Source organism: Pygocentrus nattereri, chromosome 5 (genome assembly GCF_015220715.1).
Source record: "Pygocentrus nattereri isolate fPygNat1 chromosome 5, fPygNat1.pri, whole genome shotgun sequence".
NCBI lineage: Eukaryota > Metazoa > Chordata > Actinopteri > Characiformes > Serrasalmidae > Pygocentrus > Pygocentrus nattereri.
This window is the reverse complement of record NC_051215.1, coordinates 46,248,298-46,275,036: the sequence shown is the minus strand read 5'-3', so window position 1 is coordinate 46,275,036 and position 26,739 is coordinate 46,248,298. Positions and strand designations below refer to the sequence as shown.

The window sequence follows — 26,739 nt, the reverse complement described above, 5'->3', positions numbered from 1 at the left end:
CTACTTTAAAGCATCTGATTTTGTGCTGAAACTGGATGAACGATGCGAGCAGGATTTCAATCTTGTTTTGACTAATAGGAGCAGAGGTCACGTGAGTAGAGCTGTCCAATCCGCGGGCGCTCGGCTTCTCTCCGTGCGGTCAGTAGCTCTACCGAGTTAACGCTACCGGACTTCGGAGACTTGTCCTGAAACGTGTGTGAAAGCTTACGCACGCAATTTCGAAACTTCAGAAGTCCAGGGACTGACCCGGAGCTCATGTGAGACGCCCTGGGAGGGAACGGCGTTGGGTCCTGGCAGCGCGGGTGTCGGAGTCCGCCGAACTGGGGTCCCGTGTATTAGTGGAAGTTCGTTAGTGAGCGGCGAGCTAACGCTAACCCCACTCGTAGCACGACGTGGCTAAAGCCGAACTTACTTCGTTGAACAAACGTCGCGAAAGAGTAGAACTGGAAACTTGCGGCAGCTGTCTTGGTAAAGGGACCCGTTTCAGTGAGTTCTGCCACTTTTCCCCGCACCTTCGCTCAGTTTGTGGAGCTAAATTCGAGCGGACTTGGGCAGGTAGGCGATAGTTTGCACCTGTAGCCTCGTTGCTGAAAGCTAACAGATCAAACTACGTGTGGCCTGTTCACCGGGAGGCTTTCTGTGGCTTCAGACTTTGGGAAAAGGGCCGGTAAAAGCTGGCAGTACTTTGTTACCTCGTTGTTCGTGAACACATGATTGAAAGTCCACTTTGTTTACCAGTTGTTGAGAGTGGCAGTGAGCTAAGCTAGCGTTAGTACTGCACTAATGCTGGCGTCCGCCGAGGTTCACCGACACTTTGCGGTCACAGTTTGGCTTACGTGGAAAGAAAGCGATGAGTAAACACAGCCACATCGGACAGGAGCCACTTTCCTCCTGCGGGTAAGAGGGAGAGTTTCAATTTCGCCAACAACTTTCCAACGAAGAACTTTCTAGTCAAATAGGAATTGCGCGTAACGGCATGGCACCTACTCCGGACACTTGTTTCTCACTCTTATCTCAGTCTTACTTGAAAAGTGACACTAAAGAGTAAGAGATTCGCCACCCCTGAAGCTAAATGTGAGGTATGTGTTCATACTACTAATCATTTACTGAATAAGCCTGTATCTGTTGATATGCCCCTTTTTTTTGTAGTGGGTAGTGGAGCCACTGTCTTCTTACCCATTGACTCATAAGTGAAGCCTTACACTGGGTTGAATGGGTTCAGCCTTCACCTACAGAGAAAATACTGCTTATATGATGTTACTGTGGCTCATTCCTTCCATCATTGCCTATATCTTGCGACAAGTGTGGTAAAGGTCACAGTGAAGTTAGAAATCACTAAGAGTGCTAGATGTTTCCTGTACGTCAGAGGTGGAAATATTGTAGGTTACAGTGCAGAGGCATTTCAGAAAGTTAACTAGTGCTGATATTAATAATGTGTCGTTATCGTAAAGTAACCATTACCCACTTGTTCCCACTTTGCTCTGACTTCCAGCGCACCTTATGGTTGTGCTGTGGGCCCCGAGCCATGGATGTTCCCCAGGCCGTTTCCCCGAGCGGTGAGGGATGCCGCGGTGAGCCCCCTGGCCGCCCGTGGCCCCCTCACTCTGCACCGGTGTGCTCTCGCTCCCGCTCGCTGTGGACTGCAGTGTATGACTACGAAGCAAGCGGCGAGGATGAGCTGAGCCTGAGGCGCGGTGACGTGGTGGAGGTGCTGTCCAAGGATGCAGCCGTGTCAGGGGACGAAGGCTGGTGGACCGGCAAGCTCAACCACCGCGTGGGCATCTTTCCCTCCAATTATGTCACATACCAGCCTACTGTTTACCGACGAGAGGCTGTGCCTGCGTCTCCTGTGCAGATCCCCTTCAGGGAGCTCGTGCTAGAGGAGATAATCGGCGTTGGAGGTTTCGGTAAGGTGTACCGCGGCACCTGGAAGGAGCAGGAGGTGGCGGTAAAGGCGGCCCGCCAGGACCCCGATGAAGACATCATGGCTACAGCCGAGAGCGTAAAGCAAGAGGCCAAGCTCTTTTCCATGCTGCAGCATCCCAACATTATCAAACTCGAGGGAGTGTGTTTAGAAGAGCCCAACCTGTGCCTAGTGATGGAGTACGCTCGAGGGGGCACTCTCAACCGGGCTCTTACAGGCAGGAGGATACCCCCGCACATTCTGGTAAACTGGGCCGTGCAGATTGCTAGAGGCATGCACTACCTCCACGAAGATGCTGTGGTGCCTATAATCCATCGAGACCTGAAGTCCAGCAATAGTAAGCAAAACATCACACCCAATGAGCCTCTGTGGGCCAAATTTAACCTGAGTGCCTTTATGTTTTTGTCCTTGCCTCCACTCACTCCAAGCGTGTCACTTTTCTATTTTCTTTTGTAAGTAACCTGTTAATCATTAATTCCTTGTCTCGTTTTTAAGTGTTCTTACTAAACTAATCTTAAACCGTATACCTGCAAGCCTCAGAACTAGGGCTGCACCACAGAGACAGTATGTCGTGTTGCAGTTGTGTTGTTACGTATTGGAGTATGCCGTGGGATATTTTAAAAGTACATTGGCAGACTCTCAATGTGAAATTGTTAAAGATTGTCCTGCGTCGTTTGATTTGGTGTTTTACACACAATGAAATTTTTCATTCACATCACACATCCAGAAAACACTCATTTGGAACATCTGAGATGCTCATAGTGAACAATCAAATGAATAAAAAGGGGTGTGTGGTTTCTTTTCGTGCTCCAGCCGTCTTAGACACAGCAAAAGCCAACAAACTGTGTGTTGTCCAGACCACATTAGAGCTACAGTCTTTTCTAATGAATTGCATCCTCCAGAAATGACACACAATTGTTTTTTTTGCGTTGCGCGTGCCCGTGTGTGTGTGCGCGTGCCCGTGTGTGTGTGCGCGTGCCCGTGTGTGTGTGCGCGTGCCCGTGTGTGTGTGCGCGTGCCCGTGTGTGTGCGTGTGCCCGTGTGTGTGCGTGTGCCCGTGTGTGTGCGTGTGCCCGTGTGTGTGCGCGTGCCCGTGTGCCTGTGTGCGCGTGCCCGTGTGCCTGTGTGTGCGTGCCCGTGTGCCTGTGTGTGCGTGCCCGTGTGCCTGTGTGTGTGCGTGCCTGTGTGTGTGCGTGCCTGTGTGTGTGTGTGTGTGCGTGCGTGCGTGCATGCCCGTGGCCTGTGTGTGCGCGCGCGTGCCTGTGGCCTGTGTGTGTGTGTGCGCGCGCGTGTGTGTTTGTCTCTTTAGAGTTTCTTCTTGGTTATTTCCAGTCTTAAGAGGATGTGAAATGATGTAAGAGTTTGAACAGCTGGGCCTCACTGAAGTGATGCTGACTGACTGACTGACAAGCGTTTTTTTAAAAACCAGAATTAGCCAGTAACAGTGAATCGCCAAAGCAGACACTACAAGTGGTGTGATCAGTTTTTGTGTCGTAGTACCTGCAGTCATACATGAATGAGAGTGGTGGGAAATAGTAATAATAACTTAATCTGGTAAATATTACATAGAAAAACTGCCAGCGTACAGTTACTAAATTGAAGCACTGCATCATTTTAGACGCTTTAAAAGGATTTCTGCTGATTTTCTGCCACTGATATTCACAGTAGATTGATGTGAACTAGGATGCAATAGGAATCAGACTTCTGAAGCATTTAAAGCCTCTAAAAGCTACTTCACAGATGCCTATTACACAAAATGATTTACTCATTCACAGACCGATGTCTTTTTTTTAATGATCCCTTTTTTTTCATAATCAATATTACATATTGTTGTCGGAACAAAACCTCATATCTCCAAAATGGCAACTTTACAGGAGAAGGAAAAAACATGCTTTAGTTTTAATGTAAGTCAAGGGAACCAGAATGTTTTCCAGGTCATTTTGAGCCGTTTCTTTTAGTCCATTCATCGTGAAATTTACATACAATGTGAAGCACGACAGTTATTTTCAAATTATATATATAAAAAAAAAAAAGATAAATGACAACCTTGTATCTCCATTTTTTTTTGTTCTGACAGCAGCGATATAAAAAGACCCCTGTAGACTTGGAGGTGATTTTGGATAACAGAATAGTTTGACCCCTGGTTCATATCAACACCACCTGTAAAGAAATCAGTTTAAGCACAGTTCATCTGCAGTTTCTCGGTGAAAGGTCACTAATAGAAAATAGCTGGTCTTCTTACAGACTCAAAGAAGATGGTCATTAAGTCTGCCACGTTGCTAATATTATTTTTTTTTCCCTCTTCTCTCGACTTAATGCTTGAAATATCAGTGCCAGATGTAGGCCTATACATAATGAAATACTAAGAAATGCATGTTGCCTTCTGTGCCGCTGTATTTGTGCTTGGGCCTTCTGCCAACAGTGTTTTGTAAACTTTGGGAATCGCAAGTGTTACAGGGACTGTTTTGGACACGAGACACAAGTCATGCTTTTAGCTTTTCCAGTCACAGTTGGATGCCGAGGATGCTGATTAAAAAAAAAAATAAATAAATAAAAATCATGACGCTGTCTGAATATAAGGGATGACACCTTAGCCTTTTCCTGAGATACCGTGTGGTTCATTTCAGTACTCCTGGCTGATGCTGTAGTCTTGAGTGCTGCTAATGCTTTACCACTGAAAAGGAGCGATAAAAGCTGATTGACTTATTTATATGTCTAAACGAGACTGGGATGGTGTGAGCAGAGAGCTAGACATGAAGCATCACACACTAAAAAACAGCAGTACTGACTGTAAAACTGCACTGCACAGATCTGCAAAGCTTCTTATGAGCAGTTATTTGTTTTTCACTTCTGCAATGCTTTTTTTTTTTAATATATATTCATTAGTCTGCAGTGTACCCCAATTTACTGTTAACACAAGTTTGTTTGTCCCGCCACAAGATTGTGACAAACAACACTGGAAGCTTGCTGACCTTAATTGAAAAGTTGTGTGTTTGCTTAGGGCTGTACACAGGACACCACCCACTGTGTGCCAAGCCTTTTCTGTCAGTGCATTGCTTTCAACTCTTCGTAAGGAGAGCCCCATTGAATAAGGCAGCTCACTGGTCATTCAGCTGGCGCTTTACCGAGCAGGTTGAAGGTGAAAAATATTTTGTTAGAGCGGGACAGATCAAATCTCTAGCCCTGCCGCTCTTAACTTACCACTGAGAGAAACTGCAGCTGAACTTACGTTGTGGCCAGACTTTGAGATCAGTGGCCATTCCTAAAGCATAGCAGAAAGTCAGTGATATAGTGTTTGTGTGCCCTAATCTTTTAATACCTCACTCGAAGGAATGTCGCTAATGAGGGGGCAAAAGCTTAACACAAGTTTGTACAATGGAGTGGTCAAGCACTGGTTGCTAGGTGACTCCCGTCACAAGAATGCCCCGACTCCTCAGCCTGAAAGGCTTATTTTCCATTATATTTAATCTCCTCAATGGCAGCTGCTTTCTCTCCAAGACGGGGAGCTTCCTCTGATTGGGAGCGTATGTAATGCAGAACTGTAGCCAGCAGTTGTAGTGAAACCTGGCCCAGCGCCGAGCCTTGGAGCACGCATTATTATTGAGTTTCAGGAACACGAAACGAAAGTTTCAGGAATCTCAGGAATGTGTGTCCTCTCAAGAAGGCATGCAACTTGGGAAATAAAGAACAAAGTACTATTTGAAGCTCTAGAAAGCATAGCGCCGCCGTAAATCTCTTACTGGAACTGATGACCTTCCTAAATACAAAGATGATTTTCAGCTTAACAACACGGCGTCTGTTAAACACCTGGAACAAACGAGGAAAGAGGTTTAACAAGCATTTATAGTTGTTAATAATAATAATAATAATAATATTGTTACTACTCCTCCTTCTCTTATTCTTATTTGGCACTTATCTATATTTGAATTTCTCAATCAGTTTAAAATTATAATTTCAGTGTTAGTTCTTATTATTATTATTATTATTATTTTTTTTTTTTTTTTTTTTTTTTTTGTCCCAAACAGCTGAAACTGGGTGTCAACTGACATTCACTGCACAACTGTCCCTTTGTGCTGTTTAAAGGATCAATGACAATTATTGTTTTCTTTGTGTAATGGAGTAAAGAACCATAATTCTAGGTCTCAGGGACTTCAGCTCTGTGCTTTCCAAAAGTCTTACAAATAGTCTAATTCTAAGTTTGCAGCTCCTGATGCTTGGGTTATTATTTCTTTTTTAAACTAGTTGCATAAAGTCTGTTTTGGATGCACATTTAAAAGAACCTTTCTGGTTTCATAAGCGTTTCAGAAGCCTTAACTTTGGGACCCAGTGAAACTGTGAACATGTGCACATGCCATGCCAAGGTCGTTACTTCACAGCTACCTCAAGCTGCGTCAGTGGTGTTGAAACAGCTGAGATTCACTAACACAAACTACCCAAACCTGTTTGAAACGGAGTCCTGAGATGCATGTCTTCCTTATGATGAAGGTTTCTGGCTAAAGATTCTGTAGAGCGCTCTTCTGTGCGTTGTCTAGTCTTAAATGGTAGAATGGAGGATTATTTATGGAATGGAGAAAAAACTGTTTTGCTGGTTGCAGTCATTTGACAGCTTTTACTGATTAAGTGACGTGTAAAAGTAGTCGGTGTAATGCCGTCTCAGACAATTTGACACTGAGACAAATGGTTGAAAGTAAGTTCTTAAACATGGATTACAAAGGAAACAGTGCTGAGGTGTAACAATGCGTCATGATATGGCAGTGCAAATAAATTTTGACTGTGCTTCATGGAAAATAGGAATTCTTTTAATTATGCTATGTAATTCACTTGCCCTGTTTGAGTACAGGAGCAGCAGAGCCTCCCAGCTCTGTCCCAATATCATAACCAATTGCATAGCAAATTGTGGACGGAGTGTGTTATCGTCATATCTGCTGAGTTGTCATAGCTCTTTGGTACTTTTGGAGCTGTTTGCTTTCAGATAGCTTTTCCAACAAGGGAAACTGCTGAGTTTTTCCTGATAACTTATGTTTAGCTGGCAGTAAACCAACTTGCCTTGTAATAATGAAGGTGACTGCTTAATCTTCAGTTAAATGTGGGTTGGGCATATGCCTTTCATCAGGTTTCATGACATCACTATATTGTTTAAAATGAAAAGAAAGCTACATAGATAAGATGAGCACAAACAGAGCGTTTTAAATGTCTTTTTTTTATCAGAAATGTGTAGTAGGCTATACCTTTTCCCCCAATTTTCTCCCTTATTTAGTCATATTTAATTCCACCCACTGGTTAAGACTCCCCCAATCACTTCCTACCATATGAGAGCAGCTATAGGCTCCAGGCATGAATGGCTGTAGCGTCATTGGGAAGTAAACTCACAATCTACATACGATAGGGCCAATATTGAGACAGTTGCACCATTTGGGAGCTCGTGGTTACGTTTTGTGGTGGTTTTTTTAAAATATAATGTGCTTGATGGCACTTGGACCAGTTAGTGTTTTGTGAGATGGATACCGATTGCCACATGTCCTTTAGCATGATCAGCCAATTCCAATTGGAGGCACGGACGAAATGATGCCGCACATAACTACACTGGCAAAAACACCAGACAAGGTTAAATTGATTTGACCACTTTAACGTTGCAGACTCATTTGAAATGGGCACAGATTCATAGCCAAATGCTTTATTCCTGCCAGATTTCTTTCTTTTTTTCCCTCTTACTGGTCATATTGCATATATGACTGTCCAGTCTCTTCCCCAGTTGTCCACAACTTCTGTAATTTGTAACAGATTCTGTAATGCCATTATTTTGAGGGGACACTATAGTGGGCAATATACCGATTGGAATGCTTTGTAACATACACACACCTAAGGTTAGCATTCAGCGCTCCTTTAGTCATCTGCATCAGACAGTGACACGGTGTGGGGCCTGTTGCTCCCATGAAGCCGAGAAATACACTGCTCAGCTGCTACTACCGACAGCGTGAATGACTAGTATTCACTCCAGCAGAGCCTGGCGCTCTGGGGTGTAAGCATGTGGATATACTTATTTTATTGTGTCTACCTTGCATGTTTCTTCCACTGAACAGACACCACTTTAAAATTGATTTTAGGTTTTGTCTTAAAATATTTGAGATGCTGGTGAACTATGACTCTGTCCCGTTGTACCGAAAATGTTGTGATGTATGTTGAACGATCACTTCTGTTTATGTAACGTCTATTTCTTTCTGCAGTTTTGCTACTTGAAAAAATTGAGAACAATGACATTGGTAGGAAGACACTGAAGATCACCGATTTTGGGCTTGCAAGAGAGTGGCACAAGACTACCAAAATGAGTGCTGCTGGCACATACTCTTGGATGGCTCCTGAGGTCATCAAATCCTCCCTCTTCTCCAAAGGCAGTGATGTGTGGAGGTAAGCCCAGAACTATAATGTTAGGCTGTCGTGTGTTGAATGAGACAGGACGTGGTTTACATTAGGGAATATCACTGTAATGAAATGAAATTGTCATAATATCATGATATCAAATCTCTGTAAACTGGAATGCCTTAGATGCATAAATAGATCTGGTTTGACCTCATTCTAGTTATGGGGTGCTCCTTTGGGAACTGCTGACAGGAGAGGTACCTTATCGGGGGATCGATGGTTTGGCTGTTGCTTATGGAGTGGCTGTCAACAAATTAACACTTCCCATCCCATCCTCTTGTCCTGAGCCTTTCGCCAAGCTCATGGAAGGTAGGTTTGATTTGTATGGGTCAGAGCACATCAGCTGAATGTCCTCCAACAAACCCAAACTTTACTATTGAGTGTCATACCTGTGTGTGATTGCTGGGAGACTCTAGAAAGTTAGCCCCATGTCCTTCACTATTCATGCTGTTCTAGAATGTTTGGAAACATTAAAGCTGGCTGTTCATTCATTTAAATCCTTTTGAACAAGCTAAGACCCCAAATGTAATGTTTTCATTGATATATGTAGTTTTGTTTAATACAGAGTCTTTTTCTATGCACCGTAAAAGACTGAATATTCTTAAAAGTTGCTACTGACACGGTGTCTTCGGCGCTGAATAGGTGAGTGGGATTTGAAGATGAAAAAAACTGAACAGGAAAGAGAATATTATCTATAAACAAACAAACAAAAGATTGTGTGATTAATTATTATGCTGGTGATCCAGTGAACTGTGTGCTCAGCAATAAAAACACAATTAAAGAAACAAGAATGGCATGTTGGTGTGTTAATTAATTTGCAAAGAATTTACTATAAGCTGTACATGGGCTACTTAGAAAGCTAACTCTAATGTTAACTCTAATGTAACTCTAGTGTTTTTGCTCTCCAGTGTTCTCTCTGCATTCACACTGGTCTCCCTTGTTTGCATGCAATTATAGCCATTATAACTGCCAATTATAGTATGTTGGTGTTTGTCATTGAATGTTTGATCATGCCACATTCTCTGTGTACTTTGAGTTAATACAACCCCAATTCCGTTTAAGTTGGGACGTTGTGTAAAACATAAATAAAACATAATACGATGATTTGCAAATCCTTTTCAACCTATATTCAATTGAATACACTACAAAGACAAGATATTTAATGTTCAAACAGATAAACTTTATTGTTTTTTGCAAATATTCACTCATTTTGAATTTGATGCCTGCAACACGTTCCAAAGAAGTTGGGACAGGGGCGTGTTTACCACTGTGTTACATCACCTTTCCTTTAACAACACTCAATAAGCGTTTGGGAACTGAGGACACTGATTGTTGAAGCTTTGTAGGTGGAATTCTTTCCCATTCTTGCTTGATGTACAGCTTCAGTTGCTCAGCAGTCCGGGGTCTCCGTTGTCGTAATTTGCGCTTCATAATGCGCCACACATTTTCAATGGGAGACCGGTCTGGACTGCAGGCAGGCCAGTCTAGTACCCGCACTCTTTTACTGCGACGCCACACTGTTGTAACACGTGCAGAATGTGGCTTGGCATCATCTTGCTGAAATAAGCAGGACGTCCCTGAAAAAGACGCTGCTTGGATGGCAGCAGATGTTGCTCCAAAACCTGTATGTACCTTTCAGCATTAATGGGGCCTTCACAGATGTACAAGTTACCCCTGCCATGGGCACTAACACACCCCCACACCATCAGAGATGCTGGCTTTTGAACTTTGTGCTGATAACAATCCAGACAGTCCTTTTCCTCTTTGGCCCGGAGGACACGACGTTCATGATTTCCAAAAACAATCTGAAATGTGGACTCGTCAGACCACAGGACACTTTTCCACTCTGCGTCAGTCCATCTCAGATGAGCTCGGGCCCAGAGAAGCCGGCGGCGTTTCTGGGTGGTGTTGATATGTGGCTTTCACTTTGCATGGCAGAGTTTTAACTTGCACTTGTAGATGGAGCGACGAACTGAGTTCACTGACAGTGGTTTTCTGAAGTGTTCCTGAGCCCATGTGGGAATATCCGTTAAAGAATGATGTCGGGTTTTTAATGCAGTGCCGCCTGAGGGATCGAAGGTCACGGGCATTGTGTTGGTTTTCTGCCTTGCTGCTTACTTGCAGAGATTTCTCCAGATTCTCTGAATCTATTGATGATATTATGGACTGTAGATGATGAAATCCCTAAATTCCTTGCAATTGCACGTTGATAAACGTTCTTAAACTGTTGTTCACTAAGTGGTGAACCTCGCCCCGTCCTTGCTTGTGAACGACTGAGCCTTTCAGGGATGCTCCCTTTATGCCCAATCATGACACTCACCTGTTTCCAATTAACCTGTTCACCTGTGGAATGTTCCAAACAGGTGTTTTTTTTTTGTTTTTGTTTTTTTTTGTTTTTGTTTTTTTTTAAGCGTTCCTCGACTTTCCCAGTCTTTTATTGCCCCTGTCCCAACTTCTTTGGAACGTGTTGCAGGCATCAAATTCAATGTGAGTGAATATTTGCAAAAAACAAAGTTTATCCGTTTGAACATTAAATATCTCGTCTTTGTAGTGTATTCAATTGAATATGGGCTGAAAAGGATTTGCAAATCATCGTATTCTGTTTTTATTTGTTTTACACAACATCCCAACTTCATTGAAATTGGGGTTGTACATCCCCAGTGGGTTATGCTGTCAACTAGTAATTTTTAAAATGTGCAATCTGTATTAATTAGATAGATAAATAGATGGACAGACAGACAGACAGACAGATAGATAGATACTCTTTTTAACCCCAAAGGACATTTAGCAGCCAATAGCAGACCCACAACACAGTACAGTAATAGTAATAAAGGTGTAGACATATAACAAGAACAAATAAACCTGATCCTGTCTACAGGCATATAGTCAAGTCAAGTAAAAAGCGCTCTACAAATAAACTTGACAACAATGTTGTCACAAAGCAGCTTTACAGAAGTTTGAAAACACAGTTACAACATATATCCCCCAGTGAGCAAGCCAGAGGCGACAGTGGCAAGGAAAAATTCCCTCAGAATGGAGGAAGAAACCTTGGGAGGAACCCAGACTCACAATGGGAGGCCCGTCCTCCTCTGATCAAACAGTGTTTACAATTTAATAAGCTAAATACCAAATAAAAGCTAAGAGGATCTCTGTTTGAAGACTGGATGGTAGAGCTTTAGAAACTGCACTGGTAGAGGCGGTCTCTGACTGAGGCGGTCTCTGACTGAGGCGGTCTCTGACTGAGGCGGTCTCTGACTGTCTTTATGAAAAAGTGGGAGTGAGCTGAAACAGTCCCATCCTATCTCAATGCTGGTACATCTGGTTGGCATAGTAGTATAATTGAGGGTGCTGCAGTCGGCACAGATGAACAGGAGAGCGGGTTGGTGATGGTGAGGAGGAGGCCCTGATGGTCAGTCTTCAGTAGGATGGGAGGGCAGTCTATCTCAGGAAGAGTAAAGAGACAAAATTGGTTCTGCTCAGGAGTGTGACTGTAATAAAAATGATTTCCCCCAGAGTGTGGTTGGTGATTGCGGCAGATCTAATTATAACAGCATAAACCAGAACCAGAAGGTAACATAGATATGAGAGAACCCTGAGACACTGGGATCCCCCCCCACTCCACCATCAGCAAACCTGTGATCGCATGAAGTGGTGGGTCAACAGCACCAACATCTCAGTTTACCATAAGCCTCTATGCCCATGAACCCCTGGGTGTCCTGCCTTTATCTAAAGGGGAAAGCTAGTTATCAAAATCTAAACTCAACAAATGTTTTCAGTCTAGACTTAAAGGTTGAGGCTGTGTCAGAGTCCCAAACATTAACTGGGAGATTATTCCACAATTTGGGGGCTTTGTAAGAAAAAGCCCCCCCCTGTTGAAGTCTTATGAATTTTAGGAACCAGTAGAAAACCAGCACCCTGTGATCGGAGTAAGCGAGGTGGTTCATAATGGGAAATAAGATCTTCCAGGTACTCCGGTGGGAGACCATGCAGGGCTTTATACGTCAATAAGAGAATTTTATAGTCAATGCGGAATTTGATAGGAAGCCAGTGTAACGCTGATAAAACTGGGCTGATGTGATCAGATTTCCTGGTTTTAGTGAGTAGCTGCAGCATTCTGAACTAATTAAGGTTTATTTATGTTCCTGCTGGAGCTTCCTGACAACAGTGCATTACAGTAATCTAACCTTGAAGTTGTAAAGGCATGTGCCAATTTTTCAGCGTTGTGTAAGGATAACACATTTCTTAACTTTTAAATGTTTGGGAGGTGAAGAAACGCTGTCCTTGTAATATTACCTATGTGTTGATTAAACGTTAGATCTGAATCAATCGTCACACCACAAAAAAAATGTTTAGCTACTGAACCAGGTATTACAGAGAAGTCAGGAAGATTTAACATTAAATCTGAGCATTTATTCTAGCCTTTGGACCAAGAAGGAGAACTTCTGTTTTATCTTATATACAGATAGAAAAAAATATAACAACCTGTGATATCTATATCCTGAGATGAGAGGCAGTGCAATAATGACTGTACAAGAAGTTGCAGGTAGCAGCATATAATGACCATGCTGAATGTCACACTTTGTAGAATGCTGGGAGCAAGATCCTCACATCCGACCAACATTTGCTGCTATCCTGGAACAGTTGACAGCCATAGAGGAGGCAGTAATGGCTACCATGCCGCAGGACTCTTTCCACTCAATGCAAGACGATTGGAGGGTGGAGATCCAGGAGATGTTTGATGAGCTGCGGACTAAAGAGAAGGTCAGCCTTCCGTCCTCTTCAAAAGCATCTTCATTCTTACTCAGAGACAGTTCACTGTAGAATCTGAGCTGCTGGTTCGATAGCGGTCGAGCTGCAGCTAAGGCAGTTGTTAAATGCCTGAATGTCATTGCTTTTGTCAGCTACGAAAAAAAACGATACGGCAAGTGATGGTCATAGGGAGGCCACTATGAAAATATCATTCTCTATTTCTGTGAAGCAACACTCATTATTTCAGTTAGGGAAGCTTCTGGATGTTGTTTACTTTCATTGATACCAATTAAGAATAACAGATTGTGTAGCGTGGATCATTTGCAGGCGTTGCTATAGCTTTCACTAGCTTTTACTTTTAATAAGCAAAGAAATTGATAAACATTATAGAAAATAATGGAAAGGCATTTTAGGGATGTTTGGGCACCATTGGCAAACAATCCTTGTCGTTCTGAACTTAAATTATAATAGATCATCTGGAAAGCATTGCTTGAGGGGCAGCGTCTTTTAGGTGATTGTTTTATTCATTTTTTTTTTAATTAATCTTTTATTTCTAGCAAACTTATTGCAGGATTTATTTCTCTGAAACATGCAGCCATACGAAATGATATAGCTATCCAATGATTCTGTTCAGGCTATCTGTGTTGTGTTTGCATTAGTTTTGGAAGTATCACAAAGTTGCACCAAACCTGCCACCATCACCAGGCCCTTAAATGTTGTGCATGCTTCTCCAGGAACTGCGTTCGCGTGAGGAGGAATTGACACGGGCAGCGCTGCAGCAGAAGTCGCATGAGGAGCTCTTGAAGAGGAGGGAACAGCAGTTGGCCGAGAGAGAGATCAACGTGCTTGAGCGCGAGCTCAACATCCTCATTTTCCAGCTCAACAAGGACAAGCCCAACGTCAAAAAGAGGAAGGGCAAGTTTAAGCGCAGTCGTCTCAAGCTTAAGGATGGAAACCGCATCAGCTTGCCTTCAGGTCAGTTGGCAGGGGTGACTTTTCACTACAGCTGATTCGTTTTTATGTTGACATTACAATTTAAATATTGCACTTTTTTAAATTGCAAAGTCGTCGGTTTTTATTCTAGCCTGTATTATCAACAACTTTCTCTTAAGTGTGTCTTAATCCTAAAACACTGTGGCTGATTTAGACCAATCAGTAGCAACCGACCAGCCATATACTGAATACAGGACATCACAACCACAAGTAATTGTCAGTCTGGTGCAATAGAAGTTGTGCAGTACTAGTGATTACACACACACTTGCAGAGGGCAGCCCTATCCACTGCGCCCAGGGAGCAATTAGGTGTCTTGCTCAAGGACACCTCAGTCATGGACTGTGGGTGCTGGGGATCGAACCAGCAACCTTCCGGTCACAGGGCCAGTTCCCTAACCTCCAGCCCACAGCTGCCCCAATTCATATACTTCATATATTCATGAAGCCAGAAAAAAGGACAGGCTTGTCTTGGCCTGGAGATGATTTATAGAAAACGGTCACAATTTAAATCACTGTTAGTGTTATATTAGTATAAAGAAAAAAATCTCAATTAGATATATTCCCAAAATCATTCATCCCTCTTTTTCCACTATCCATTGTGTTTGCAGGTATATCTATATGGCATCAGATATATTTGGCATGTTTGCTTGTCTGGCCCAATGTAAAAAATGTTTTGATTGTAACAGAACAGTACTGTGTGTGCAAAAGGAAAGTTGATTGTGTGTGTGTGTGTGTGTGTGTGTGTGTGTGTGTGTGTGTGTGTGTGTGTGTGTGTGTGTGTGTGTGTGGGGACATATTTGTGCCTCAGATTTTCAGCATAAGATCACAGTGCAGGCTTCACCTTCCATGGAGAAAAGGAGGAGCCTCAACAGCACCAGTTCCAGCCCCCCTAGCAGCCCTACTCTCATCCCCCGCCTGCGTGCCATCCAGCGTATGTAGGCTTTCCTCACTCCCTGACCTCACACCTCAGTTTGGGTTATTTTCATTTGTTGTGTGAACTTACTTTTGAGAGCTTTTTATTTCAGAATACACTCATTAAACAAAGAAATATTAAAGAACAAAGAGCAAACTGTATAGCACAACAAACGTAGCCTAAATGCAGGACTGTGGGAAGTCAGACCATTTTTCATTTATTTAGTTTCCACTCACAGCAGCTATTGCAATTAATTTGTTTTCAGCATCTGGCAGAAGTAGAAAAGCAGAAAATTTATTTTAAAGGAAATGGCACAGAAGCCTCAACAAATAAATATACTATTTTTATTATTTAACTTGTCCTCCCTTTGCTTGTATCACAGGGATTTTTTGGGAGACTTGCTTTCAGTATTTTGAAGAAATCTGCAATTATATTTTTCCCACACTTCTAAATTTCAGTCTTAGAAGTTGGTTGCATTTCTGCTTCTCGTTATCCAAATGATCCCACATTCATTTAATGTGATAGAGTTGAATTTTCTTCACAGTGAAGGATGGATTTAAAAAAAAGCCTGTGGCTGTTTTTAAATCTGAAGCGCGAATGAAACTTGATTTTCTCTCTCAAAAATGAAAGCTTTGAGTGCTGTTTCTCTTATAGTAACAGTTCTGGCGGTCTACCAGGCCTTGCATGGTTTTTAATGTAGGAGACGTAATTTTCTTTATAGCTTTGATAAAAGTTTGAACACTTTTTTTTTTTTTTCTTTAACTTGGTTTCATTTGACATTTCCCTGCTTTATGCAAGTGGATTGTCTTATTACTGATGCAGTTGTCTCACCACTCTTTTCTCTGTGGCCGTTTTATTTACTACCCAAAGCTACCAGTGAGCTTTGAAGTCTTTTGAGTGTGTATGTACTGCTGCTGATAAAATGGTGTTCGCTTTATAACCCCTTTTATGTACCCCCCAACAAGCTTGAATCTCAGAAGCATCGTGTGTTTTATGCATCAGGAAATGCATTTAATGTGAAAGAGCTTTTAGAGGCATTAAACTCTTCAGATATCTGCTTCCTATCACCACCACTGCGAACGATTCTGACTTGCTGAGCTTCTTTAGAATAGGCACCACTCACACCAGATTTTACCTCGTTTACATCTGAACACTTTAATTATGCAGAAATAAAAAAAAAAGGCCTGTTAAATTCCTGTTTAATGTCCACTTTGACTGGAAAGTAAATGAATGGTATCTGGCTTTAATAGTTCTGTGCATTGAAATCATTTTCATATTGATCAGCTATTTGTGACTGACTGTTGCCCCCTCACAGGTTTACAATATTGTTCTTTCCCTTTAGTGAGCTGTCCCAGTGACTCTAGCCAAAGGGACAGTATATATGTGTATCACCAAGACGTGGATATCACGAGTGAATATAAACCTCGAACAGGAAGGAGAGGCAAGGATGCTGTGATCCTATGGGTTCTCTGGTCGTGTTTCACAGTCACAAGGGCTTGGCTTTGCTTCATTGTGTACTGCTGTTTAATATTTTTTCTTCAACAAATTAAGTTTTTAACAGTCTTATTCGCAGTGTTTGCTTCTTTACCAGCTATGGGTATGATGAGCAGTGTGGGTTGCCGTTGATATGATGCTGTCTTGCTTTTTTCTAATCAGCTCCACAGCCTGTTCGGTTGCACCAATCAATAAGCTGTTTCAGCAGTACTTGCTTCTAGACTCAATACTAACTTTCTCCTTCCATGAGTATTGGGGACAGATAATTCACTTTTTCGCTCTTCTTTAAAACATACCTGCTGATGCAAGTCAGCTACTGTCTTTTTGTATTCAGCTCTGGGATCAGTAAACCTGCATGTACAGAAGGTAGATGATGAATTCAGAAGGCATACTTCGTAACTATAAAACGGTCCACATTCTTAAGGAAGACCTTGGTCAAGGTTAAGTCAGTAACAAACAAAATATTTGGTACACTTTCATTTTTTTAACTGTTTTCGGATTCAATCACTGTATACGCTTCTGAGCATGGTGAAGGTTGCTGTAAATTAAGCGTTATCTGAAATGCGGTTCTTGCTTTGGTGTGAAGGTCTAGTAATGATGTCATTCAGAGCCTCCTTGGTAGATATAAACCACCCTTACTGGACATTAAGACTAATGCTGATTTGATTATCTGCTCTCCATTGCAGTAACACTTGATGAAAGCAACAGAACATGGGGCAGGAGCACTATTTATAAACCTGAGGAGTTTGAGGATGCAAAGAAGGGCATAAAGAAGAAGGTTCGCACGTGGGGACCGAGCTCCATTCAGACCAAGGAGAGAGGAAACTGTGCTGAAAGGTACACCAGTGTTTGTTTGTGTGTTTGTTTTTTTTATATTCCTTCAAGCTTGATGAACTACCACTTTTGTATACACTGAAATTGAAGTGTAGACTACATGCTGACTGCGTCTTGTTTGTAGAGAAACACTTAATTAAAGGAGGCACATGATTTCTCAGTAAACAGCATCTTCAGTGTCAGGAACTGTGACCCTAGATTGTTTTTGTCATTTGTCTTTTTCTGTATGAGGAGAAAAAAGGTGTCTGTAAGGTAGATGTCGAAAGGAGAGATCTGTCTGTTGAGGTGTAATGTAGCCCAGATGTCCTCAGTGTGTTGTCGCTTGGCTTCTAGAGTTCGACCACTGTCAGATGGAAGTAACCCTTGGTCTACTAGTCTCATGAAGTCTCAGAAATCTGTACCTCTGGCTGCATTATTTGCAGAGCAGGGTAAGTGAAGAACGGCACACTGCTGAGCTCTGGTTTTGTTTTCCTCGTATTACTACAATAATGACTGTCTTAATAATGCTTATCTCTTCTGATTTAGGAATGGCTAAAGATGACCTGAGCTCTACTGATGCTTCAGACAACAAACCAAAGCAACTCAAGTTCCCTAATCAGGTGTATATTGATCTACCTCTGTGGAAGGATGAGCAGGGTGAGGGCGCAGGGCCTGGTGCAGGAGGGGGTGGGGCTGAAAGCCAGGAGGATCCCACCACCTCCACTAGCTCTACCAGCACCACCCCTCAGCACACGCCTACCAACAGCCTGAAGCGTTCAAGCGGGCGCCGCCGCACTGATTCAGTGCTCTATGGCTGTGCCTCTATCCTAGCATCCGTGGCTCTGGGCTTCGACCTCCGGGAGGTCCACAGGGCTATAGCCAGCGAGGAGCTGGAGCCACGGGAGGAGAAGAAAAAGCGCGAGGGTCTCTTTCAGCGGGCCACACGCTTCCGTCGCAGCACCAGCCCCCCTAGCGGCCGCTCACGCAAAGACGATGCTTCACCGGCACCTGTCAACCTGCTGGCCATGTCTTCCATCTCAGAGTGCAACTCCACCAAGTGTCTGCTCCAGTCGGACTACGAAGGGCCCGAGCACAGCCCTGTGAAAGAGTCACAGCCAGACTGCTCCAGGTTATATCAGGTTGGCCAGGTAGTATTGCCAACCCAGAGTGGCAGGACCCTAAGCAGAGAACATGCTCCTGGACCAGACCACAACCATGCCCCTAGCTCCCGGGTTAGGAGGAAGAAATCCAGCCCTGCTGTTTGTCACAACAGTGAGTAATGTAGAGATGTTAAGATTAAGTCGTCATCAGAATGATTTAAAATTGAGTGTCTGCCAATACCAGTTTCCAGTCCTACGTTTGAATATGTAATGATTTTTGGCCACGAGTGACTTTAAAAGATGGATATCCTACATTTTGTGTGTGTGTTTGTTTGTTTGAGATTCAACGCTGCTCTTTTTATTTTTACTTGGCTATTTTTTAACCTCTCTTTGTCCCTTAGATTAAAACAGGCTATTTTTGTTATACCCCTAAGATTATGTGTAATTGACTTTTGTTGAGATTGGCTGCCCTGTATCGTGCCTCATTCGCAAAGCAGTCCAGGGTGAAGCATTCCTAATAAGTTCAGTAGGAATGGGTTAGGCTAAACTGAGGGTTGTGGATTTATGTAAATGCATCGGTTTTCAGGAAATCACAAAAACAGTACATTGAAAATGAGCGCTTGGCTCTTTGCAGCTTAGTTTCCTGCTTCTTGGTTTAAAATGTTGACACGTTGCGTCAAACTCTTATATTTTTAAAAAAGTATTGATTTCAGTTTACTGAACTCTTTAAAATGCTGCAGTGAAAATCATTTAAGATGTGCACTCTGAACTAACTTTTTTTTTTTTTTTTTTTTTTTTTTTTTTTTTTTTTTTGGACTACTTTTGTGAAAACCGTTTTAGGATGTATGTATTTTGTGTTTGTGACTACTTGTTTACTTGGGGACTTGGGGGCAGTCATGTGCTGGAGGTTAGGGAACCAGCCCTGTGACCAGAAGGTCGCTGGTTCAATCCCCTTGGCTGACAGTCCATGACTGAAGTGCCCTTGAGCAAGACACCTAACCCCCAACTGCTCCCCAGGCGACATGGATAGGGCTGCCCACTGCTCCAGGCAAGTGTGCTCACTGCCCCCTAGTGTGTGCATGTATGTGGGTGTTTCACTGCACGGATGGGTTAAATGCGGAGGTCTAATTTCACAGTGTGCAACCACAGAGACAAATGGTTGTTAATTCTATTCTATTCTATTCTATTCTATTTCTGGTTCGCAGCTGCTGTTATGGATAATGGTTATGTCCCCTGTATGTTTGTGACGAAAAGCTCAGATGGGTAAATTGCACTTAAAAAGGATTGTAATTTTATGGAGCTTTTTGTTGCCATTATCAGTCTGATTAACTACGGCCTAATTGGCTTTGATAATGGTCTTTGATACTGTATGGGGACATCCCTAGTGCTGTGAGCAGTAGTTCTGTTGAAGGGATCAGTGGAGCTTAGATTTTTGACTTAACAATTTACATGTTGTATGCCTAAAGCAAATGTTGAATAATACACACCTAGGGTTTAAATGCTCTTCTACTTTTTCCGAACAGCTGGTACCAGTAACTCTGTGACCAACCCTGCAGTCTCATCCTCCCAGAGGAAGAAGCCTGACCGAGAGACCAGCCAGGAGAAGCAAATCCCACCAGAATCGGTGTCCAGACCAAGACCCCTCTCTCTAAGAGGTAAACCTCACTCCTGGGGCCTTCTGAGGAGTCGTAACAAGAGTTACTCTCTCGGGCACTACTCTGGAGAGAAGAGTGCCCAGAACCTGGGGATTGTGCTCTCTTCTGAGGTCAAAGTGGGCTGCTCTCTGCTGGATATGGACACAGAGGGTCAGAAACGCGATTGCACTGTTCCCCTCTGTCGAATTCAGAGCACCCCAAGTCGTCCCTCTGTCTTTGAACTGGAAAAGGAGTTTTTGTCCTGAAATAAGCTGCCTCTCCTTACGGAGCATGAAACATTTTTTGACTTGACAAAAGATTTTCCACTTTTCAGGATTCACTGAACACCATGGCTTTTCTCCTAATTTTAAGCTATTGCTGCTGGAGTTATCATGTTTTACCTTTTTATTTATATTCAGTTTATTTTGATAAGTAATTTAATATGAAAGGACATATGAAGAGAATGATCGACATTCCATTTTACTGAAGAGTTGCCAGTGTGTAGCCTGTTTGTTTTTACACTACCACTTGACTTGTGCACATTCCATATGAAGAGGCCAGATCTCGGCATATGATGGTACTACTGCTGTTCAAGAGCATTGTAATGTGCTTTTTTTTTTTTTTTTTGTATTAGATACATGATCGAGTTACATATTCTTTATTCATCCTGAATGTTTAGAATGAAGTTCGTTATGAATTTAAAAATTCTGGAAATCAAATACTACTGTAGTCTGCTCTAATCAGATTCTTTTAATCCCAGTCCCTCCCCCCACCCCTACTCATTTCTTGGCCTTTGCGTATGTAGCTGTGGTGGCGCAGGGAGACTTTGGTGTACGGGGTGGATTGCTTTTCAGTATTGTCCTTTACTCCGGTGAGCTGGTACGAATAAGCAAATCAGAGACGGTGACAGAAAATGTGTGAGTTCCCTGTGGAAGTTACATGGGTCATATGACAGCTGAGGGACAGAATGACTTCCTCTGTTTTTAACTGGACACTTTCTGCTCTTCTGTAGATTTCGCTGTAGTGAATGTTCCAACATTTAGATTGTTTGTTTTAATAAACCACCCATGGTTTCCCTGCAGCTTACCACAGCTTTTTCCATAGTGTTATCCTTAGAAGCGTTGGCCTTGTCTGGCCTGATTGAAATAGCTTAGTTAATCATTGTGCAGTCAGTATTACGATAATCAGCCTTGCTCTTTCAGATTTATGCCGGACGTTTTCTTGCTGTGTAGACCTTTTCGGCTTCCCACAGGTGACCTTTTCTTGATATCTCCATACCTGCAGAACCTTTGAGCATTGTCTGACATTTGGCCAATGTCTATTGGATATCTAAGTGCACTTTTATTGTGCGTGGTTAGTTTACTTACCAAAAGGTACAAGAACCAGACATGCACTGTGTGTCCTAGTGCTACCTTGTCAGTGTTTTCTCACGGTAACACAGCTGCGTAGAAGAAACTAAAGGAACTATTTGTATTTGTTAATACATGCCTGAATATCCCCAGTTGAGGATGGAGAAGAGTGAATTGTCTTCATCACAACTTCAAAACTCCATCTGAAGTAACTTACAGCCCTAAAACAGAATTTCAGGAAAGTGTTGCCTGAAAAGTGTGTTTTCACAGGAATAGCTGTGATAATTGCATATCCTGCCCCATTTGCCTTTGGCTTTTGAGTGAAGTTGTTTCATTGCACACTCTAGGATTCAGCGTAGAATGATAACTGTTATGTTAATATTAATGCTCCATGTTTTTGTTGGGTTTTTTTTTTTTGGGCATTTGAAGACAATAGTGTCTCGTTGGATGGAGTAATGTGACTTTGATGAGCTAATGCGTTGAATCAGCTGACTTAAAAGAAACATTTTTGATGCCTTCTTCAACACGGTTCCAGACGGACTCAGTAATTGGCAATCTATTCCCTAACTGTCTTTTGGCTTCTGCTTCTCTGATTCTGATCTGTTGTTTATTTTTAAGTGAATGGACACAGAATTGCTTCCTCCTGCCCCAACAAATTCAAGGCCGCTAAACAGACTTGATTACTTGGTTTCAGCTCAGAGCTCTGAAGTATCAGTGCACCTACTGAAGTTTGCAGTTCTCTGAAAATGACTTCCAGAATATTAAAAAAAGGGCTGCTAGGAGGGGCATGAACATTTATAATGGTGCTTTAAGGTACTGGGTTCAGAAGAAGGCACAAAAAGTGGATATGCATGCACTTCGTGTTTTTAAAAGGCCTTTTCTTTTATATAATCGCATGGTTGTTGACGGTCACAGCCTGCCTAGATATTCATCGCAGTGCAGATATTATTCTAAGCTCATTTGTTTCGGTTGTATTTTCTCAAATGCTTTTATTTTGTTGTCCTAGACTTTGTTTTTGTGCATCATTTATTACTTTCTTTGTCTCCTTTGCGCGTCACTTGATATCAGATAACTGGATCTGGGGGACTAAGAGGAAATAATAAGTAAATGTTTATTTGATGAACTCAGTCTGCCTGAATTGTGATATTAACTAATTGTGCTATTAACTATATATATATATATATATAAAAAAATAAATAATGCATATGTGCTTTGATTGGCGGCAAGAGAATGTGATCGCTCCAGTCAAAGTGTAGATGTGATGAAAGTGTAGTGTCACTTTAACGAAAGATATTCTAGGATCTCCAGTGTAATTTTAATCTTTGTGAGTTACCTCGCTTATTCGCAAAGGTCTGGACCTTCTTGTGAAGTAGCTGTGTGTGTCTGGTCTGGTCACGATGTCAAAATGTCCTAAATTAGCTGCACATTCAATGTGGTGATCTTGGCATCTTTTTATGTAGCACTGTGATTTTTTTTTTTTTTTTTTTTATGACTTTTTATTTCGATCATGTAATGACAAACATATGTTTTCATGTGAAATTGATTCTATTATTATTTTAAAGTGTTATATAGACAGGACTGGCAGAGTGCTGAGTGAGGCTGGAACTGCAGTTGCACGCTTGATTTTTATGAACAAAAGACTGTGGAAACCTTGTGCTTTGTATGATGTCCATACAGTAATTATTTTTACTAAGATGAAGTAACGATACAGTAGAGTATCTTGAGAGGACAGTGGTAGGTGCTGTATTTTTCATTACATTATAGACTTCCACGCTGTTTCGTCTGGACACACTTTGTTAAAATGCCCCAAAATGCATAAACGATCTGAGCGTTTCACTGGATTTAGGGACCAAACAAGACATTTTCACTTTAAATTTTCACCAAAGTTGAACTTTCTGTTGTGAGAAGGCAAAACCAGCAGTTTGGTTTGTGAGATACGTTTGTTACATCGCACACACATACTGTATTCAGTCATTACAGATGCCTTTGCATCTTTTGCATTCTTTCAGTGTCCGTTTGACCCACATGACCAAATCAATGTTGAACTTTGTTTCTTGGAGGTGGGTTGCTGGTGCTCTTTACCAGCTATTTGCTCCAATAATGGTTAATGGGTTGATCCCAGAGTTACTATTATTATTGTACACAAGTGATCAATAAATCCTTTTATTCCTGATTTGATCTGTTTATTGGGTACCAGCTGGCAGGTTTTTCCTTTGATAACTTGTTTGCCATCCCAAGACATCCTAGCGAATGTTGTCCGTGCCCTCCCAGAAGGGTATAACCCTTCTCAAAAGGCCATACTCAATATATCGGCTCCTCTTACCATGTGTGAGCACTTCAGTTCTGAATTACAGACTGTAGTCCATCTGTTTCTCTGCATGCATTGTTAGCCCCCTTTTGCCCCCCACTAGACCACCACAGAGCAGGTATTATTTAGGCGGTAGATCATTCTCAGCACTATAATAACACTGATATAGTGGTGGTTTGTTAGTGTGTGCTGCGCTGGTGCGAGTGGATCAGACACAGCAGAGGTGCTGGAGTTTTTAAATGCCGCTGTTACCAACCAGAGAAATCCAGCAAACAGCATCCTGTGGGCAGCATCCTGTGAGCACTGGTGAAGGACAAGAGCATGACCAACACAAACGACACAGCAGATCAGCTTGTCTCTTGCAGGAGATTGTCTACCGCTACAAGGTGGATCAACGAGGTAGGCTTGTCTAATACAACGGACAGTAAGTGGACACAGTCTTGAAAACTCAAGCAGCATTTCTTGACCGACTTGTATCAGCGCAACACACACTAACACGCCGCCACTACATCAGTGTCACTGCAGTGCTGAGAAAGTTTTGTCTTTTGTCCACAAGTTCTTACTTCCTCAAATGTCGGGTAGCAAAACCAAAAACAAAAGACTTTTATTTTGTCACGCTTTCATGAAAGAGGGCCAGGGTATTGCACATACATAAAGAAAAGCCCAATTAATCATGTTGCAAGATCAATAGCCCTTTAAGGAAAAGAGGTTCTATGTGTGTCTAAGTAAATGTCTGTTCAGTTTAGGAGGAGTATGAAAAGTCAGGTGGCACAACCAGACAACCAGAGCAGTTTTGTGTTATGCAGATGCGCGTCATGTCCTCTTTAATGAGATTTTTTTAAATGGTCACTTGTCATTGGCTCATGTATCTACAGGGTTGGGATGTAATAGAATGCAAGTACTGGGAGACACGTAAGTATCTGTATTCAGTCCCAGCTACATTTTGTAAAAGAGGCCCGCTAAATAAAAAACATACAGTAGCCAAAAGAAAAAGAAACAGTCGATGCTTGTTTATGAACAATTGTAGAAGCAGCGCACAGCATGTAACAAACATGCTCATTACACAAAGTTTGAAGAGCAGTTCAATTAAAGGCTTCTTCACAAATGTTAAACCCTGAGTAGACTGATAAATCAATGTGATCAGTTATTAATCTCAGTGTTACTGAGCTCTGCTAAAGCCTGAGTAGACTGATAAATCAATGTGATCGGTTATTAATCTCAGTGTTACTGAGCTCTGCTAAAGCCTGAGTAGACTGATAAATCAATGTGATCGGTTATTAATCTCAGTGTTACTGAGCTCTGCTAAAGCCTGAGTAGACTGATAAATCAATGTGATCGGTTATTAATCTCAGTGTTACTGAGCTCTGCTAAAGCCTGAGTAGACTGATAAATCAATGTGATCGGTTATTAATCTCAGTGTTACTGAGCTCTGCTAAAGCCTGAGTAGACTGATAAATCAATGTGATCGGTTATTAATCTCAGTGTTACTGAGCTCTGCTAAAGCCTGAGTAGACTGATAAATCAATGTGATCGGTTATTAATCTCAGCGTTACTGAGCTCTGCTAAAGCCTGAGTAGACTGATAAATCAATGTGATCGGTTATTAATCTCAGCGTTATTGAGCTCTGCTAAAGTCTGAGTAGACTGATAAATCAATGTGATCAGTTATTAATCTCAGCGTTACTGAGCTCTGCTAAAGCCTGAGTAGACTGATAAATCAATGGGATGATCAGTTATTAATCTCAGTGTTACTGAGCTCTGCTAAAGCCTGAGTAGACTGATAAATCAATGTGATCAGTTATTAATCTCAGCGTTACTGAGCTCTGCTAAAGTCTGAGTAGACTGATAAATCAATGTGATCAGTTATTAATCTCAGTGTTACTGAGCTCTGCTAAAGCCTGAGTAGACTGATAAATCAATGTGATCAGTTATTAATCTCAGTGTTACTGAGCTCTGCTAAAGCCTGAGTAGACTGATAAATCAATGTGATCGGTTATTAATCTCAGTGTTACTGAGCTCTGCTAAAGTCTGAGTAGACTGATAAATCAATGTGATCAGTTATTAATCTCAGTGTTACTGAGCTCTGCTAAAGCCTGAGTAGACTGATAAATCAATGGGATCGGTTATTAATCTCAGCGTTACTGAGCTCTGCTAAAGTCTGAGTAGACTGATAAATCAATGTGATCAGTTGTTAATCTCAGCGTTACTGAGCTCTGCTAAAGCCTGAGTAGACTGATAAATCAATGTGATCAGTTATTAATCTCAGCGTTACTGAGCTCTGCTAAAGCCTGAGTAGACTGATAAATCAATGTGATCAGTTATTAATCTCAGTGTTACTGAGCTCTGCTAAAGCCTGAGTAGACTGATAAATCAATGGGATCGGTTATTAATCTCAGCGTTACTGAGCTCTGCTAAAGCCTGAGTAGACTGATAAATCAATGTGATCGGTTATTAATCTCAGCGTTACTGAGCTCTGCTAAAGCCTGAGTAGACTGATAAATCAATGTGATCGGTTATTAATCTCAGCGTTACTGAGCTCTGCTAAAGCCTGAGTAGACTGATAAATCAATGTGATCGGTTATTAATCTCAGCGTTACTGAGCTCTGCTAAAGCCTGAGTAGACTGATAAATCAATGTGATCGGTTATTAATCTCAGTGTTACTGAGCTCTGCTAAAGCCTGAGTAGACTGATAAATCAATGTGATCAGTTATTAATCTCAGTGTTACTGAGCTCTGCTAAAGCCTGAGTAGACTGATAAATCAATGTGATCGGTTATTAATCTCAGCGTTACTGAGCTCTGCTAAAGCCTGAGTAGACTGATAAATCAATGTGATCAGTTATTAATCTCAGCGTTACTGAGCTCTGCTAAAGCCTGAGTAGACTGATAAATCAATGTGATCGGTTATTAATCTCAGCGTTACTGAGCTCTGCTAAAGCCTGAGTAGACTGATAAATCAATGTGATCAGTTATTAATCTCAGCATTACTGAGCTCTGCTAAAGCCTGAGTAGACTGATAAATCAATGTGATCGGTTATTAATCTCAG

General features: G+C 42.0%; 1 protein-coding gene across 3 annotated transcripts; it reads left to right on the top strand.

Moving 5' to 3' along the window:
- The first annotated feature begins 151 nt into the window (after positions 1 to 151).
- On the top strand, positions 152 to 23,559 carry map3k21 (mitogen-activated protein kinase kinase kinase 21). Of its 3 annotated transcripts, XM_017710413.2 has the most exons (12): positions 152 to 1,079; positions 1,493 to 2,261; positions 8,149 to 8,329; positions 8,502 to 8,650; positions 12,927 to 13,102; positions 13,825 to 14,065; positions 14,892 to 15,014; positions 16,339 to 16,437; positions 17,177 to 17,327; positions 17,658 to 17,752; positions 17,850 to 18,575; positions 19,927 to 20,303. In XM_017710413.2, exons 2-12 carry the CDS (start codon positions 1,526 to 1,528, stop codon positions 20,301 to 20,303), a joined length of 3,054 nt encoding a protein of 1,017 aa, XP_017565902.1. In that variant the 5' UTR covers positions 152 to 1,079; positions 1,493 to 1,525. The 3 variants fall into 3 exon arrangements, with proteins under 3 accessions (XP_017565902.1, XP_017565903.1, XP_037394786.1); XM_017710414.2 differs by lacking the exon at positions 16,339 to 16,437 and having other exon boundaries at positions 19,927 to 23,559; XM_037538889.1 differs by lacking the exon at positions 152 to 1,079 and having other exon boundaries at positions 1,526 to 2,261; positions 19,927 to 23,559.
- Positions 23,560 to 26,739: the final 3,180 nt, after the last annotated feature.

Bases quoted from the DNA above. Each gene is read 5' to 3' on its own strand.
- map3k21 (XM_037538889.1), top strand. From the start codon at position 1,526: ATGGATGTTCCCCAGGCCGTTTCCCCGAGCGGTGAGGGATGCCGCGGT. The intron at 14,066-14,891 runs GTCAGTTGGCAG...TTTGTGCCTCAG, and splicing joins CCGCATCAGCTTGCCTTCAG to ATTTTCAGCATAAGATCACA. The intron at 16,438-17,176 runs GCAAGGATGCTG...TCTCCATTGCAG, and splicing joins ACCTCGAACAGGAAGGAGAG to TAACACTTGATGAAAGCAAC.